The 18,348-nt window shown below is 39.5% G+C and overlaps 1 protein-coding gene and 1 non-coding gene across 2 annotated transcripts in view; both read left to right on the top strand.

The window, feature by feature from the left end:
* Window positions 1–356: 356 nt before the first annotated feature.
* Window positions 357–18,348, top strand: part of BUB1B (BUB1 mitotic checkpoint serine/threonine kinase B) — a 66,013-nt gene continuing 48,021 nt past the window's right edge. Inside the window, exons 1-4 of the mRNA XM_037161808.2 lie at window positions 357–589; window positions 3,350–3,496; window positions 8,682–8,741; window positions 9,152–9,296. Of these exons, the coding sequence (XP_037017703.2) occupies window positions 555–589; window positions 3,350–3,496; window positions 8,682–8,741; window positions 9,152–9,296 (387 nt within the window). The 5' untranslated portion in view covers window positions 357–554. The remainder of the gene's footprint in view (window positions 590–3,349; window positions 3,497–8,681; window positions 8,742–9,151; window positions 9,297–18,348) is intronic.
* On the top strand, window positions 13,151–13,315 carry LOC119061333 (U1 spliceosomal RNA). The gene has a single exon (XR_005084762.2). It is a non-coding gene; the product is annotated as a U1 spliceosomal RNA (small nuclear RNA).

Genomic DNA, 18,348 nt, shown 5'->3' on the forward strand with positions numbered 1-18,348 from the left:
CTGGACACACGTGAGACTTGGGTCAGAGAGTACGGTGTGATTATACAGCCTGGCCAGCCATGGAGAAAAAAGTCAAGCCAAATGCGAGCAGTCAAAGATATCTCCCTACACTCACGACATCAAAGAAATTTTGGTGCTGAAAGTGTCTCTGCCTCTGCTCAGAGACTGGCCTTCCATGCGGAGAACACCTGCGCACCAGGGCCTGCGGCACCGGAGCAGATACCCTGGTGGAAACTACAACTCCCACTATGCACCGCGACTGCACGGGCTAAACCCAAGGATAAACTACAAGCCCCAGAATGACTTAAGCAAAAGGCGCGAGTGCGAGCGGAGGGACGTAGCTACGTGGTGCGGGACCGTTAAATTTGAAAGTTGGCGGCTGGTGTAGAGGTGGCTGGTTTGTGAGGGAGTTAGATGCATACTCTTCTTTTGTCCCTGAGCACCCTCTGGTCGCTTCGATACCTCTAAGGGGAGGTTGCAGGAGGAAACTCAGACGGTCTGCGTCTCGGAGGAAAGGCCCGCAGGAGGACGAGGTTCTGAGCTGGGAATGCAGAATGGAGGCGAAGAAGAAGGAAGGGGGTGCCCTGAGGTAGGTACGGGAGCTGAGAGCTGGGCTTGCAAGACCCGACAGTGTCTTAACAGGTGTCAGTGGCCACACTAAGAACAGCCAGGGAGAGGAGCGGACGGTCAGTAGAAAAGCAAGCCAGGTCGCAGCCTTTTTCCTGTTCGAGTCGGACGCAAGGGATGGAGGCGAAGACTCGGGGTAATCACTGACCTCATTGGGGTACAGGCACTGAGAATCCCGCTCGATGCGGCTTCAACACAGGGAACGCTTTGGGCCCCCAGTGTTACGAAGACCTTGAAATTTGTAGTGGGGTCTGCGTTTGTATCTCAGTTCAGCCATTTGCTAAGTCTTTGACCTTGGACTTGTCTTAATATGGAAAATACTGATTAGTCTTATCACGTTCTGGGAAAATTCGAAGTATTTGTAAAGTAAGGGCCTCCAAATAACTGCTCAACAACCTGTAGGTGCTATAATTATGCCAGTGGCAGTTAGAAATCTAAAAAGCCCTTCTCTGCATACTTGCTGCTTTTCCATATGTCAATGTGTACCAGCTTTCCTAGGTTGGCATTCTCTATGTGTTTTCATTTTGGGGTACAATACGAATATGTCCTATCATGAGCTGTTTAATTCCATGCAACAAATATTTATTGATGACCTACTAAGTGCTAGGTGCAGCAAATAAAAGACAAAAATCTCTACCCTCCTGAAGCGTAGTTTGTGGGGTGGGATGAGGGTAGAGACAACAGACAATAAACAAGATAGATAAGCTAAAAGTTAGGTGGTGGTCGCTAATTTAAGAAAAACAACAGTGGGGAGAAGGGGGTTGGTACAATTTTAGATAGCTTGAACAGGAGTTCTCACTGGGAAGGTGTCATCTGGGTCAAAACTTGAAGCTGAAGAGCTAGTCATGCATATATACAGGAAAAGTACAAAGGCTGGGGGGTGAGGGTTGGGGGAGGACCTGTACCTGACAAGTAGCTGGAGCAGAATGAACCGGAAAAGTAAAAAGAAACAAAGGAGAAAGGGTGAGGTTGCAGGCATTGTAAAGACTTGGCTTTTACTCTTATTGTAGTCAAAAGTCATTGGAGAGTTTTCAGCAGGAAAAAGTCATGATCTGACATGGGTTTAAACCGGGGTCAATTTGGTTGAAAAGAGTAAAGGCAGTAAAGTAAAGGCCTGGAAGCAAGGAGATCAGTTAAGAGGTTACTGAAATAATCCAGGCAAGAGAAGCAGGCCCTAGAGCCAAGCTGGAAACAGTAGAGATGGTGAGAAGAGGTTGATGTCTGGATATATTTTGAAGGTAGAGCCAGCAGGATTTGCTGAGTGACTGGGGAGATATGAGAGGAGTGTCAAGGTTGCCACTGAGACTTCTGACTTGAGCAACTGGAAAAATGAAATTAAGATGAGGGAAGACTGTGGGAGGAGCAGGTCTGGGAGGAGGCAGGAGAAAGGCAAAGCCAAGGGAGCAGTCCCAACTCAACTTAGGATATTTAACTGAGATAATTTAATTGCTAGTTTAAGAGGAAGAGAAGAAATTCAGATGAACTCAAGTATTTATTCAGTGCTTACTAGTGTCAGATCCTGTTGCTGGACCGTGGGGATACAAAAGTAAATGACATGGCTGTTACAGGAGTCACACAATATTAAACAAATGTGAGTAGTTACAACCTACATTAGTAACATTTTCTTCGAGTGTTTTTGCTCTCATCTAGACAAAGGTCACAGGTAGCTTTCATTCTGTTTTGAAAATTAGTGCCTAATCTGCCTGTTTTAAACCCAGAAGTAACACCTGCCATCCAGAAAGTAGGCTTCTGTCTGACTCTGGCAGAGCTCTGAGGTTGGCAGTGAATACCCAGTGTGGTGATTGCCTCCAGAACACTTGTAGGGGTTCCCCCCAAAGGCTTGGTACAATTGGGAGGTGGGGAGCAATTGAGACCAGTGTGGTATAGTTTTGTCTGCTTCTGCTCTGGGCCACCTATGTATGTAAATTTTTGTTTTTGTTTTTTTAAGATTTTATTTATCTTTAGAGAAGGAGAGAAGGACAGAAATATCAATGTATGGTTACCTCTCATGAGTCCCCTGCTGGGAACTGGCCTGCAACCCAGGCATGTGCCCTGACTGGGAATCGAACCTCGATTGTGTGGTTCGCAGGCCCACGCTCAGTCCACTCAGCTACATCAGCCAGGGCTAAATTTTAGTTTTAAGTCATCAGCTGAAACATGGGGTGTTATTCTGACAAACACTTGGCTAATTTTAAATTAACTAGATGGTGTGTTCAGTGGTAGACATAGAACTGATTTTTGTCTACTTGCCAAATTATAATACTGTTTCCCCTTCTTTCCTTAAACTTTATTCTTAATTTTAAAATTTATTTATTTGAGAGAGACAAACATTGATTTGCCATTCTACTTATTTATGCATTCATTGGCTGATTCTTATATGTGCCTGACCAGCAATCGAATCTGCAAACTTGGTGTACAGGCCTGGTGCTATAACCAACTGAGCTACCCAGCCAAGGCTAAACTTTATTCCTATAGTACTGTTCACAATATCCTGCTACACTCTCTCTTCCATTAGGCATATACTACAGCTGTAAACTTGGAAACTAGGTCACAGAAATACTAGGGAGCTTAGAAGTGTAATAACGCTACTAATGTGTGTGCCCATGATATTCAATCCAGAAATCATGACTAATCACTTATCTGAGAACATTTTCAAAAATCTAGTGATATAATAACTCACTACAGGTTGGTATAAAACTTACTTTTGTTTCCCTCTTCACAGTGAAGCCATGTCCCTGGAGGGAGATGAATGGGAGCTGAGTAAAGAAAATGTGCAACCCTTAAGGCAAGGGCGGAGCATATCCACACTTCAGGAAGTATTGGCGCAGCAAGAATTGGCCCGTAACAGTACTCTGCAGCAGCAGAAACGGTGTGTGGAACCACTGGGGCTCAACCTGTCCTGACTCATCCCCGAACTGTGGTAGATGATTTGTGTGGGTCCATGCACAATGGTATAAGAAGTGCTCTTCAAGAATTGATAGTCCGAAAATCTGTTGCTTGCCTGCTTTCTCATCACATGACGGCTATCTAAATATCTCCTCAGATATGATGAACAGGAGCTCTAGGATTTCATTTCATTGTGGAGCAACCAAACTCTCGAATTAATAGAAATGCATTTTATACAGGGAACAGTGAGAAGCAAAGTAAAGCAAGTATCACATTACAGTATTTCCCAAAAGTATTATGTCATTCTGAAAGCCTAAACAGAGTTAACTCTTTTCTTTGATAATCAATTAGAGGCATTTCTTCCTAGAATTCTAAGTACTGAGGAACAGTGAATCTGCTATCTTTTATATGTATTCAATTATTAACTTTCTAGGAAAGTATTCTGATAATGTGCCAAAAAGAACTAGTGATCTCCGAAGAAAACGTAAACCTCAAAGAAACTGAATTTATACTAGAAAGTGTCTCAGTAATGAACTCTGGATAAACAAAAGCTGGAAAATATGACTACATTATTCACATGAACCTATGGAACTTGCTTTCCTTTGAATAATACATGTTTTGATAAATATACTTTTGTCAAAAAAAGTATAGCTTCTACCCTCTATCTCTGACAAAATTCGTTCATCATTCGCAAATTATAATATTGGTTTATAATATAATGAATATTCTTGTACATCTCATTGGATCTTTAAAAGCATTGGTCTTATTGTTTAGTTTCAGAGATATTGGTACTGTATTCTGTTCTTACCCCTTCTTCCTGGCTTCTGTGACATTGTACTAGTTTTTTCCCACTTCTCCACTTAGTCCTTGTCCTTGTTGATTTCCTGCTGTTTTACCTAAGTCTCTGTTCCTTGCCCTTTGCTCTTCTTCCATATTTAAGTTTTCCAGGATTATTTAACTACTGTGTACATCTCTTACTTGTCTTCTAAATGTCTTTTCATGTACCTGAAATATATAATTAGATAAATGTCTCACTGTGTTAAATAACAAATCTTTCTCTCATAAATAACCTTCCATTTTCTCTTCTTAAAATTTTTTATTTATTTACTTGCAGAGAGAGGGAAGGGAGGGATAAAAAGAGGGAGAGAAATATCAGTGTGTGGTTGCCTCCTGCTTGTCCCCTACTGGGGGCCTGGCCTACAACCCAGGCATGTGCCCTGAGTGGGAATTGAACCAGAGACCCTTTGGTTCACAGCCCATGCTCAATCCACTGAGCTACACCAGTCAGGGCTTTATCAGCATTTAAAAAAAACTGATTTGAGAAAGAGAAAGGGAAAGAGACAAACATCAATTTTGTTGTTCCACACATTTATGCATTAATTGGTAGCTTTTTGTATGTGCCCTAACCAGAGACTGAACCCACAACCTTGACTGGATTGTATGCTAACAACTGGGATACCCAGCCAGAGCTAGAACCATTTAATCAGCTTTGACATGCATTTCAAGACACATTTTCATTACCTCAAAAGTTCTCTCATGCCCCTTTCCCAATCAATGCAGCCAGTGACCAGATTCCTAGCAACATAGGTTATTTTTGCTTTATTCTAGAACTTTGTATAAATGGAATCATACAGTTTTTTACTCAGCATTTTTAGGCTTTTTTATGTCGAATGTATTAAATAGATTGTTCCTTTTTATTACTGAGCAGTAGTCCATTTGTTTATCCATTCATCAATTGGTGGACATTTAGATTTTTTCCAGTTTTGTGTGCTTATGAATAAAGCTGCTATGGACATTCTTATACAAGGCTTTTTCTGGATATAGATTTTCACTTCTCTTGGAAAGGAATTGCTGAGTCATAGAAGAAATGTATGTTTAACTTTTTAAGAAACTGCCAGTTTTCCAAAGAGGTTGTGAAGTTTTTGCTTCTACCACTAATGTACCAGAGTCTGTTTGTTCCAGATCCAGTTTTGGGGGTCAGTCTTTTTTGTTTTAGCCATCCTGGTGGATGTGTAATAGTGTCTCGTGGTTTTACTTCCCATTTCTCTGGTGCATAATGATAATGAACACTTTTTACATGGCCTTTAATATAATTCCTTTGTCATGTAGTAGTTAGATGTTATGCCCAGTTTTAAAATTAGGTAGCAGGAGTTTTTTTTTTTATAGTCTGTATACAAGTCCTTTATCAAATATATGTCTTATAAATATTTCCCCCAGTCCATGGCTGTTTTCTTGCTGGTATTTTTTTTTAAGATTTCATTTATTTTTTAGAGAGAGGGGAAGGGAAGGAGAAAGAGAAAGAAACATCAATGTGTGGTTGCCTCTCGCGTGCCCTCTACTGGACACCTGGCTTGCAACCCAGGCATGTGCCCTGACTGGGAATTGAACCAACAACCACTTGGTTCACAGCCTGCACTCAGTCTACTGAGCTACACCAGCCAGGGTTCTTGCTGGCATTTTTTGATAAGCAAGAAGTTTTTTATTTTCATGAAGTTTAAATCAGTGTTTTTCTTTTATGGTTAGTTTTTTGTGTGTTTTCTCTGAGAGATTGTTACTACTCCAAAGTTGCAAAGATAGCCTATGTTTTCTTACAGTAGGTTTATTGTTTTAGCTTTTATGTTTAGGTCTATGATTCATCTTGAATTTAACCTTGCCCTGACTGGTGTGGCTCAGTGGTTTGAGCTTTGTCCCACAAACCAAAAGGTGGCTCATTTCCTGGTGGGGCTGGGTCTGGGCGTGAGAAACCAATGGATGTTTTTCACATTGATGTTTCTCTCCCTCATTTTCTCCCTCCGTTCTACTCTCTCTAAAATTAAAAAAAAATTTATGCTTGTGTATAGTGTAAGGTTGGAGTAAAAGTACTCCTTTTCCTCTCCTACCTGCCCCAATATGGATATCCAACTGTTCTGCCTCCATTCATTGGAGAGATTTTTTTTTTTTTTACTTACCCCATTGAATTGGCTAGGGGCTCTTGTGAATACCCTGGCTGGTGTGGCTCAGTTGGTTGGAGCATGCTTCTGTAAACTGAAGGGTCCTGTTTCATTTCAGTTCCATTTCGGTTCTGGGCACATGCCTAGGTTACAGGTTGTCCCAGGTCAGGGCACTTAAGAGGCAACCCAGCAATGTTTCTTTCTCACATCGATGACTCTCTTCCTCTCTCTCTCCCTCCCTTCTGCTCTCTAAAATCACTAAGCATGTCCCTAGGTGAGGATTAAAAAACATAATTTGATTGTGTGAATTATTTCTGGACTCCATTCTGTTCAATTGCTCTAATTTCCTATTCTTTCATCAATTATACATTGTCTTATATGATAAATCTTAAGGTCAGGTAAAGTTTGTTTTCCAGTTTCATTATTCTTTAAAATTTTTTTTGCTTAGTTTTGGTCCTTTGCATTTCCAAAAAATTTTTAAAAAACATCTTGTTAATTTCTAGAAAAGAGCCTGCTGGGATTTTGGTTGAATTGCATTGAATCTATAGATTAATTTGGAGGATGGCTGATTTTTCCAAGTAGTGTCTTGGATTTTATTTTTTCACCATTCTACAGATAATCTTCTCATTATCTCATACTTAAATCACCATATTAGCTTCCTAATTGTGGCCCTTTTTGAATGGGCCTGTTCTTATAATGTTACTTGGTTAATCTTTTAAAAAATCGTATCATATGCAAGATACTAACCAACTGAAGAATTGAAGATCCAATAGTAGTAGCTCATGCCCTTTTCTTTTTTAAAAGATTTTATTTATTTATTTTTAGAGAGAGGGGAAAAGAAGAAGAAAGAGGGAGAGAAACATCAATGTGTGGTTACCTCTCATGTGTCCCCTACTGGGGCCCTGGCCTGCAACCCAGGCATGTGCCCTGACTGGGAATTGAACCAGTGACTCTTTGCTTCACAGGCCCATGCTCAATTCACTGAGCTATACCAGCCAGGGCTCTTCTTTCTTTCTTTCTTTCTTTCTTTCTTTCTTTCTTTCTTTCTTTCTTTCTTTCTTTCTTTCTTTCTTTCTTTCTTTCTTTCTTTCTTTCTCTCTCTTTCTCTCTCTCTCTTTCTTTCTTTTTCTTCCTTCCTTCCATTTTATTTTACTTTATATTTTATTTTATCTCATCCCTCCCCTTCCTTCCTCTCTCTCTCTCTCTCTCTCTCTCTCTCTCTCTCTCTCTCTCTTTCCTTCTCCTTCCTTCCTTCCTTCTTATCTTCCATCTCATCCCCTCCCCTCCCCTCCCCTCCCCTCCCCTCCCCTCCTCTCCCCTCCGAGAGAGGGAAAGGGAGAGAGAAAGAGAGAGAGAGAAACCTCAATGTGCGGTTGCCTCTTGTGCCCTGAACTAGGGACTTGGCCTGCAACCAAAGCATGTGCCCTCATTGGGAATCTAACTGGCTACCTTTTGGTTCAGAGGTAGGCACTCAGTCCATGGAGCCACACCAGCCGGGTATTTTATTCTTTACATCAAACATAACATTTTATATGTTTTTGTTGATTTATCTAAATTGTAGTTTATTACCCAGTACTTCTCTATTCTAACTGGTCAATCTTAACTTAGTCTTAGCCCTCTGTCTTTTCTAAGCCTTTACAAAGCCATATTTTATACTTTCTTAATGCACTTCCCAAATTTTATATGGTGTTATTCTTCTCTAATGTTGCCCACAGAATTTTTCTTTAAGATATATGTGTGTGTCTGTTTCATTTGTTCAATACTGTTACACACATATAAGGTGATAACTATCATTTATTGACTATTTGTTATGTCTAAACACTTTAAGACTAATCAAACTAATAAGACAGGTAATATTACTATCTCCATTTTTCAGAAAAGGAAACTGAAAATAGTGTAAATAGCTTGTCCAGTGTCACTCAGCCAGTGACTACTGGAGCCTCATTTGAACACAGCAAGTCTTGCTCCAGGGCTTTAACTTGCTGTGTGATGCTGTTCTCCTACATGTTGTTTTGGAATGTGCTTCTCTAATTTGCACATGTTTTGTCCCTCTTGTTCTGTTACCAGGCAGAGTCCTAATTATTTCTATTCTTATTCCTTTTGTTTAACAAACTGTCAAACTCCAGTGCAATTATCTAGATTGACATTAAACAATAAATGAGTAAAAATGGAGGTGATACTTGGTCATTTGGCTATTTTCACTATTGCTTATGCTAATGTTTTCTGTTTAAATTTCAGGGCATTTGAATCTGAAATTCGATTTTACACTGGAAATGACCCTCTGGATGTTTGGGACAGGTGGGTCTTTTTATTTAACAGGGGCAGTAGAAACTTAACATGTGAGTCCTTAAGGTCATGCTTTTCAAACTGGGGTGTACAGAGCAGTGTGCCAGAATGTAGAGTGGTTTTTGGGGGACACAGAGAGAGAAGAGTCATAATGTCTCCTCCTGAGGTATTCAGGGTGCGGCATGTAGCTGTGAGTTTCACCCTTCTGTCCTCATTCCCATTATTTCCAACAAGTACTTAATTAGAAATACTTAGAAAATTTGAGGGGTACAGGATTGGAGCATGTCTTTGAGGACCTCTAGATAAACATACTTTCAATATATTAGATATTTCTGCTTTAAAAAATTCCAGAATGGGTCTTAGAGCAAGAACAAAAGTTTAACATATTTCTAAAATATTCTTTTCCTTTTCTTTCTGTTCAGGTATATTAACTGGACAGAGCAGAACTATCCTCAGGGAGGGAAGGAGAGTAATATGTCAACATTATTAGAAAGAGCCGTAGAAGCACTACAAGGGGAAAAAAGATATTATAATGATCCTCGATTTCTTAGTCTCTGGCTTAAACTGGTAAGTCTCAAATGCCATCTGAACTTAAAATTCTGCTACTTTACTGAATTCATTGATCAGTTCTGGTCGTTTTTTTGTGGAATTTTTAGAGTTCTCTACATACAGTATCGTCTGTATGTAGATGTCAGTATTAGTTGTGTGTCATCTGCACATAATGAGTTTTACTTCTTCCTTTCCAATTTGGATGCCTTTATTTCTTTCACTTGTCTCATTGCTGTATCTAGGACTTTTAGTACTGTGTTGAATAACAGCGGTGAAACGGGACATCCCTGTCTTGTTCCTGATCTTAAGGGAAATGCTCTTCGTTTTTCCCCATTGAGAATGATGATTACTGTGGGTTTGTCATGTACAGCTTTTATTATATTTAGGTATGTTCCCTCTATTTTCACTTAGCTGAGTTTTTATCATAAATGGGTGCTGGATTTTTTCAAGTGCTTTTTCTGTACATATTGATAAGAGCATATGATTTTTATCCTTCATTTTGTTTATGTGGTGTATAATGTTACTTATTTGCAGATATTGTACCATCCTTTAATCCCAGAACAAATCCCACTTGATCCTGGTTAATGATCACATTAATGTATCGCTGAATTCAGTTTCCTAATATTTTGTTGAGGATTTTTGCATCAATGTTCATCATGAATATCGGCCTGTGCTTTTCTTCCTTTGTAGTCTTTTTATCTGGTTTTGGAATTAAGATCATGCTGTCCTCATAGAAAGAGCTTGGGAGTCTTTGTTCCTCTTGAATTTTTTTGGAATGGTTTGACTATAGGTGTTACTTCTTGAATGTTTGGTAAAATTCACCTGTGAAGCCATCCAGTCCGGGACTTTTTTATGTTAGGAGTTTGATTATTGCTTTGATTTCATTAGTTACAATCAGTCTGTTCAGGTTTTCTGTCTCTTTTGGTTTTGGTTTTGGAATATTGTATGTTTCTAGGAATTTATTCATTTCGTTCAGATTGTCCAATTTGTTGACATATAATTCTTCATAATGTTTCCTTATCCTTTGTATTTCTATGGCATCAGTTATACTTCTCTTTCACCTCTGATTTTATTTCTTTTGGTCCTCAAAGAACCATCTCTTGGTTTCTCAATCTTTAAAAAAAATTTTTTTTTAATTTAATTATTGTTCAAGTACAGTTTTCTGTCTTTTACTCCCATTCCAGCCCACCCCCCTAGTGCTCCCCACCTCCCTCCCATTTCCACTCCTGTTATTTTTTGTCCATGTGTCCTTTATACTAGTTCCTGTTAATCCTTCCCCCTTCTTCCCTCTGGTCCCTGTCAGCCTGTTCTCTATTTCAGTGTCTTTGGTTATATTTTGCGTGCTTGTTTGTTTTGTTGTTTAGATTCCTGTTAAAGGTGAGATCATATGGTATTTGTCTTTCACCACCTGGCTTATTTCACTCAGCATGGTGCTTTCTAGTTCCATCCATGCTGTTGCAAAGGGTAGGAGTTCCTTCTTTCTTTCTGCTGCATAGAATTCCATTGCATAAATGTACCATAGTTTTTTGATCCATTCATTTACTGATGGGCATCTAGGTGGCTTCAAATTCTTGGCTATTGTATATTGTGCTGTTATGAATATTGGGGTGCATAGGTTCTTTTGGACCGGTGTTTCAGGGTTCTTAGGGTATAATCCTAGCAGTGGAATTGCTGGGTCAAAAGGCATATTCATTTTTAGTTTTCTTAGAAAATTCCATACTGTTTTCCATAGTGGTTGTACTGTTTTCCATAGTGGTTGTACCAGTCTGCAATCCCACCAACAGTGAACCAGGATCCCCCTTTCCCCCACAACCTCTCCAACATTTGTTGTTTGTTGCTTTGTTTATGATAGCCATTCTGACCGGTGTAAAGTGGTATCTCATGGTAGTTTTAATTTGCATCTCTCTTATAGCTAGTGATATTGAGCATCTTTTCACGTGTCTCTGGATCCTCTGTATGTCCTCCTTGGAGAAGTATCTGTTCAAGTCCTTTGCCTACTTTTTAATTGGGTTGCTTGTCTTCTTAGAGTGAAGTCATGTAAGTTCTTTGTATATTTTGGAGATGAAACCCTTGTCTAAGGTATCATTGGCAAATGTGTTTTCCCATACAATTGGTTAATTGGTTCTCTTTTTATTTTAATACTGTTTTCTTTAGCCATGCAGAAGCTTTTAATTTTGATGAGATCCCATTTGTTTATTCTTTCCTTTATGTCCCTTGATCTAGGGGACATATCAGTAAAAATGTTGCTTTGTGAAATATCTGAGATTTTCCTGCCTATGTTCTCCTCTAGGACTTTTATGGTGTCATGGCTTATATTTAAGTCTTTTATCCACCTTGAATTTATTTTGGTGTATGGTGTAAGTTGGTGCTCAAGTTTTTTGCATGTAGCTGTCCAGTTCTCCCAACACTATTTGTGGAAGAGGCTATTTTTACTCTATTTTATGTTGCTGTCCCCTTTATCGAATATTAATTGCCCATAGAGACTTGGGTTTATTTCTGGGCTCTCTGTTCTGTTCCATTCGTCTTCGTGCCTGTTTTTATGCCAGTACCAGGCTGTTTTGATTATAGTGGCCTTGTAATACAGTTTGGTATCAGGTATTGTGATCCCTCCTACTTTGTTCTTCTTTCTCAAAATTGCAGCTGCTATTCGGGGTTGTTTATGGTTCAAAAATATAAATTTTTGAAATGTTTGTTCTATGTCTGTGAAATATGTCATTGGTACTTTAATAGGTATTGCATTGAATCTGTATATTGCTTTGGGTAGTATGGACATTTTGATGATGTTAATTCTTCCAGTCCATGAACACAGTATATGTTTCCATTTGTTTGTGTCTTCCTTGATTTCATTCTTCAGGGCTGTGTAGTTTTCTGTATGCAGGTCTTTTACCTCCTTGATTAGGTTTATTCCCAGATATTTTGTTTTTGTTTTTGCTATATCGAATGGGATTTTTTTCTTGATTTCTGCTTCTGCTGTTTCATTGTTAGTATACAAAAAAAGCCTTTGATTTCTGGATATTGACTTTGTATCCCACTGTTTTGCCAAATTCATTTATTAGGTCGAGCAGTTTTTTGGTAGAGTCTATAGGATTTCCCATGTACACTGTCATGTCATCTGCAAACAATGATAGTTTTGTTTCCTCCTTTCCTATTTGGATGCCTTTTATTTTCTTTTCTTGTCTGATCGCTGTGACTAAAACTTCCAATACTATATTGAATAAAAGTGGTGGAAGTAGACAACCTTGTCTTGTTCCTGATCTTAGTGGAAAAGATTTTAGTTTTTGCCCATTGAGTATGATGTTGGCTGTAGGTCTCTCGTATATGGCCTTTATTATATTGAGGAATGCTCCCTCTATTCCCACTTTGCTGAGTGTTTTTATCATAAATGGGTGTTGTACATTATCAAAAGCTTTTCCTGCATCTATTGATATGATCATGTGATTTTTGTTTATATGATGTATTACATTTACTGAATTGCGAATATTGAACCATCTTTGCATCCCTGGGATGAATCCAACTTGGTCATGGTGTATGATCTTATTGATATATTGTTGGATGCGGTTTGCCAATATTTTGTTGAGGATTTTAGCGTCTATGTTCATCAGCAATATTGGCCTGAAGTTTTCTTTCTTTGTTGTATCTTTATCTGGTTTTGGAATTAGGATGATGCTGGCTTCATAAAAAGTTTGGGAGTCTTCCATCATTTTGGATTTTTTGGAATAGTCTGTGAAGAAGGTTTCTTGATATTTTGTGTTGCTTTTTAGGCTCTATTTTGTTTATTACCTCTCTCATCTTTATTATTTCCTTCCTTCTACTTACTTTGGGCTTTGATGCTTTTTTTTCTAGTTCCTTTAGTTGTAAGTTTAGATTGTTTATTTGATACCTGGCAGAGGAGATACCATGATCATGAAGGTGGTTTTCCCAGGGCCAGGCTTATCCACTGCACTTTGGATGTGCTTGGCCCCTGTGATTTCCCCTAATGTGGGAAACTCAACTGCATAGTTTGTGGTAGAGGTAGACTGCATTCGCACTCTTCCCTGGGGGGAAAAAAGACTGTTTATTTGAGATTTTACTTATTTCTTGAGGTATGCCTCTAATGCTGTGAATTTCCCTCTTAGGACTGCTTTTGCTGTATGCTGTAGATTTTGTGTTATTGTGGTTTCATTTTCATTTGTCTCAAAGTATCTTATTTTTTGTAATATATTTTATTGATTAAGTTATTATAGTTGTCCCTTTGGCATTTTAATTATGATGTGTCTTGGTGTGGTCTTCTTTGGGTCCAACTTGTTTGGGACTCTGTGCTTCCAGGATTTGTATGTCTATTTCCATCACCAAATTAGGGAAGTTTTCTTTCATTATTTTTCCAAATAAGTTTTTAATTTCTTACTCTTCCTCTTTTCCTTCTGGCACTCCTATGATTTGGATGTTGGTACGTTTGGAGATTGTTTTTTTGAATTCATTTTTAATTCTTGCTGTTCTAGTTGAATGCTTATTTTTTTTTTATGTTCCAAATTGTTGATTTAAATCCTGGCTTCCTCCTCTCCACTGGTGGTTCCCTGTAGATTTTTCTTTATTTCACTTAGTATAACCCTCATTTCTTCCTTTATGTTGTTGCCATTCTCAATGAATTCTCTGAGCATCCTGATCACCAGTGTTTTGACCTCTGCATCTAATAGGTTGATTATATCCATTTTGTTTAGTGCTTTTTCTGGCATGTTATTCTGTTCTTTCATTTGGGCCATATTTCTTTGTCTCCTCAATTTGGCAGACTAGTTGTGTTTGTTTCTGTGTGTTAGGTGGCGCTGCTTTGACTCACTGTCTTAGCAGCATGACCTGTTGTAGAAAAGGCACCTGTAAATTATGTGGGGCAAAGCCTTAGGTGATTGCCAGGGCAGGGCAACCTGTTTCACTACTTTGTGACTCCATGTGTAGGGAAAGGTTAGGGAGCGGACAGTACCACTGCCTGGCTTCTGGAGGTTTACGGGCACTCACCCCATTGCCAGTCACTTCACCCACTTCCCATATGTGAATGGCACCCTTCCAGCTGTTGCTCTGGTGCTGAATCCCAGAGTGGGTAGATTTCTGTATGTTCTAAGTCTATCTGGGCCCTTTAAATGGAGTCTCTTGAAAATCCAGCAGTTTTCCACTGCCCCAACTCCCACTGGTTTTTACAGCCAGAAGTTATGGGGATTTATCTCCTTGGTGCTGGAACCCTGGGCTACATGGTCTGGCCTGGAGCTGGAATTGCTGGCTCCCAAGGTATCCCTCCTGATTTTTATCCACCACACGTGACTATGGCAGCAACCATTCTGCCACCTCTCTGTGCCACACAGTGTCTCGGCGTTTCTCCACTTGTCTCTACAACTCTTCCCCTCCTACCCATCTGGATGAATATGGTTTCTTTAAATCCTTGGTTGTCAGACTACTGTATAGCTCAGTTTTCTGATGGTTCTGGGTGTTACTTGTTTTGAAATCTAGTTGTAGTTCTTTCTGTGGTTGTGTGAGAGGCGAAGTGTGTCTACCTGTGCCTCCATCCTGATAGAAGTCTCAAAGTATCTTTTGATTTCATCCTTGATCTCACTGTTAACCATTTGTTATTTAGTAACATGTTATTTAGCCTCTGTGTGTTTGTGTGTATAAGTTTTTTTCTTATAGTTGATTTCAAGTTTCTTTTCTTTTAAAAAATATTTTATTTATTTATTTTTAGAGATAGGGGCAAAGAAGGAGAAAGAGAGGGAGAGAAACATCAATGTGTGGTTGCCTCTCACACACCCTCTACTGGGGACCTGGACACAACCCAGGCACGTGCCCTGCCTGGGAATTGAATCACCAACCCTTTGGTTTGCAGGCCAGCACTCAATCCACTGAGCTACATTAGCCAGTGCATGAGACTTGTTTTGTGTCCTGACATGTGGTCTATCTCAGAAAATGTCCATGTACACTTGAAAAGAATGTATATTCTGCTGCTTTGGAGTAAAACATTCTGAAAATTTCATCTGAACTGGCGTGTCATATTAAGTATTGTTTCCTTGTTGATTTTATGTCTAGAAGATGTAAATGTTTATAAGGGTTATATCCTTTTGTTATCTTGATCCCTTTATCATTAAGTAATGTCAGTTATCGCTTATAGTCTTTATTTTAAAGTCTATTTTGTCTGATATAAGTATAGCTATTCCAGTTTTTTAAATTTTCATTTACGTGAAATAGAATTTTCTAGCTATTTACTTTCAGTCTATGTGTGTTTTTAAATATGAAGTCTCTTGTAGACAGCATAGGTAAGGGTCTTCTTTTCTTATCCTTTCACCCATTGTATGCCTTTTTATGTTTTTTTAAGATTTTATTTATTTTAGAGAGGAGGGAAGGGAGGGAGAGAAGGAGGGAAACATCAATGTGATAGAAAACCATCGATCCATTGCCTCTTGCGTGTACCCTGACTAGGGACCAAACCCACAACCCAGGCAGTGTCCTGACGGGGAATTGAACCAGCGACTTTTCACTTTGTGAAAAGACACCCAACCAAGCCACACCTGTCAGTTATGGCTTTTGATTGGAGCATTGAATCCATTTGCATTTAAAATAGTTATTGATAGCTATGTATTTATACCCATTATAGTATTCATATTTTTTATCTTTGGTCTTCTTCATAAAGAAGTCCCATTAACATTTCTTTGTCTGGGAAGCTCTTTATCTGTCCTTCAATTCTAAATAGTAGTTTTGCTGGGTGTCGTAATCTTGGATGTAGATCCTTGGTTTTCATCACCTTGAATATTTCATGCCAATCCCTTCTATCCTGCAAAGTTTCTGTTGAGAAATCAGCTGACAGTCTCATGGGAGCTCCCTGGTAGATAAAGCACTGCTTTTCTCTTGCTTCTTTTAGGATTCTCTTTGTCGACCTCTAACCAACATGGAAGATTAGCTAGGGACCCACCCCACAGAGCAGGACTTACTCCAGCATAGCTGGTGCTCACTGAGTCTTCCTTTGAGTGTATTGGTTGTGGAGGTGATTGGGTTGTGGTACTTTGACATGGTCTGAAGCTGTCCTTCTGGGAGGTGCAGGCCAAGGTCAGCTGCCACCTGTGTTCTGCCTGGGGTTGCCAATGGTAGCTTCAAAACCATCTGCAGATGATGCTACTTATGCTGGGCTTAGGGGTGCCCAGGTGAGGCCAAACTGTCAACCCTAGGTGGCCTGCTGCTAGTGCTGGGCCTGGGGCCACTTAGCAAGAGGTACAGGGCAGGTTGAGGCCAGATGCTGCTTGTTTGAGAGCTTTTAGGAAAATCTGAGGTATGAGCCAACACAGACAAATCTTATGGAAAAGCCACTGGAAACAGCTTAGGTGGGCCCAAAATTTGGTGAGGTAGTATCTCAGGGAATCACCAGGGTAGAGCAAATAGTGTGAGCCAAGCTGATGGAGATTTAGATGTGGTGCCAGCCTGCCTGTTCTGTATGGGATGGGCTTATCAAAGGAATAATGGCCTCTGGCAGCATCTCTGTCTGGGAGAAAGCTGCACCCCCAGCTCTGGCCTTGATGCCATGCAATTCAATTCCTCCTTGTATGTTTCTAGTGACTTTCATGCTACTGCTTCAGTGCTGGAGCTTAGAGGTGGTGAGTAAGTCTGTGCATGGGTACTTTAAGAGGAACTACCTGTGTCTCCAGAAACTCTCTTTCTCCCTCAGCCTTAATGTATAGTGATTTTTTTTTTAATCTTCACCAGAGGACATGCTTTACTGATTTTAGAAAGAGGGGAAGGGAGGCTGAGGGGGAAACATCAGTCCCCTGTCAGGTGCATACCAGGAGACTTCCATTGGTTCTTTTCCTTTGTGTTTCTGTCTATTGTTTTTGTTTGGTGCTGTTCCATACTTGTTTCCTCTTTTTCTGTCTGTGTGTCTCAGTTTTGTGTGTGTGTGGTTACCATTAGATTTATGAAAAAGAAAGTTTCGTATATAGAGTAGTTCTTTTCCTTTTGAATGCATCTGACTTCCATTCTCCTTTGCAATTTTAGACCTTTTCTCCCTCTCCTTTTATGTTTTGTTGTCACAAATTATCCCTGTTTATGCTGTAAGTTTGTTGGTGATCTTACTTGTAGATTTGTGACCTTTTGTTCTTTGTTTTAGGTAGAATAATCCCTTAATAAATTTCCTCAGCTTCTCTATGTCTGGGAGAGTCTTCATTTCTCCTGCATCTTTAGAGGGTAATTCTGCTGGATATTTTACTTTTGGCTGATCATTTCTTTCTTTCGGTAGTTTGAATTGTTTTTTTCATTTTAACTCTCACCCGAGGGTATGTTCACCCAAGGATATGTTGTTGTTTAATTGATTTTAGAGTGAGAGGGAGGGAGAAAGAAGGAGAGAGAAACATCAGTGCCTCCTGTGCATGCCCTGACTGGGGGTAGAACCTGCAACCTAGGTATGTGCTCTGACTGGGAATCGAACCCGCAACCTTTGGGTGCACAGGTCGACGCTCCAACCTACTGAGCCACCTGGCCAGGGCAGTAGTTCGAGTGTTTGTTTCCACTGTCTTCTGGTATGTAGAGTTCCTCCTGAGAAGGTGATAATGGGCTTTCCTTTATAGGTTACTTTCTTATTTTCCCTGGCTGCCTTGAGAATTCTTCCTTTGTCATTCTTTTTTGACAGTTTTAATACAATGTGCCTTGGAAAAGGCCTCTTTAGATTGAGGTAAGTAGGTGTTCTGTTTGCTTTTTGAATTGAAGGATCTAGCTCTTTCTGTAAGTTTGGAAAGTTCTTGTCAACTATTTGTTTGACTATGCTCTTTTTTCCCATTCTCCCTCTCTTTGTACTGGTATGCTTGTTATTCTTATATTATTCTTTCTGATGGAGTCAGATAGCTCTTGTAGAGTTCTTTGACTTTTTTTTAGTGTTGAAGTTTCTTTCTTTTTCCCTCCGTGTCATTTCTGGATTTTTTTTTTTTATAATCACTGATCTCTTCCTCCATTTGGTTTGCTCTATTTCCTGTGTTGCTAGTTCATTCTTGGTCTCTTTGGTTGAGTTGTTCTCCAGAATTTCCGTTTTGTTCTTTGTTAAAGTTTCAATCTCTTTGAAGGACTTGTGTTGTTT

Source organism: Artibeus jamaicensis, unplaced genomic scaffold (genome assembly GCF_021234435.1).
Source record: "Artibeus jamaicensis isolate MK-2021 breed Jamaican fruit bat unplaced genomic scaffold, CSHL_Jam_final contig_1132, whole genome shotgun sequence".
In the NCBI taxonomy this organism is placed as follows: Eukaryota; Metazoa; Chordata; class Mammalia; order Chiroptera; family Phyllostomidae; genus Artibeus; species Artibeus jamaicensis.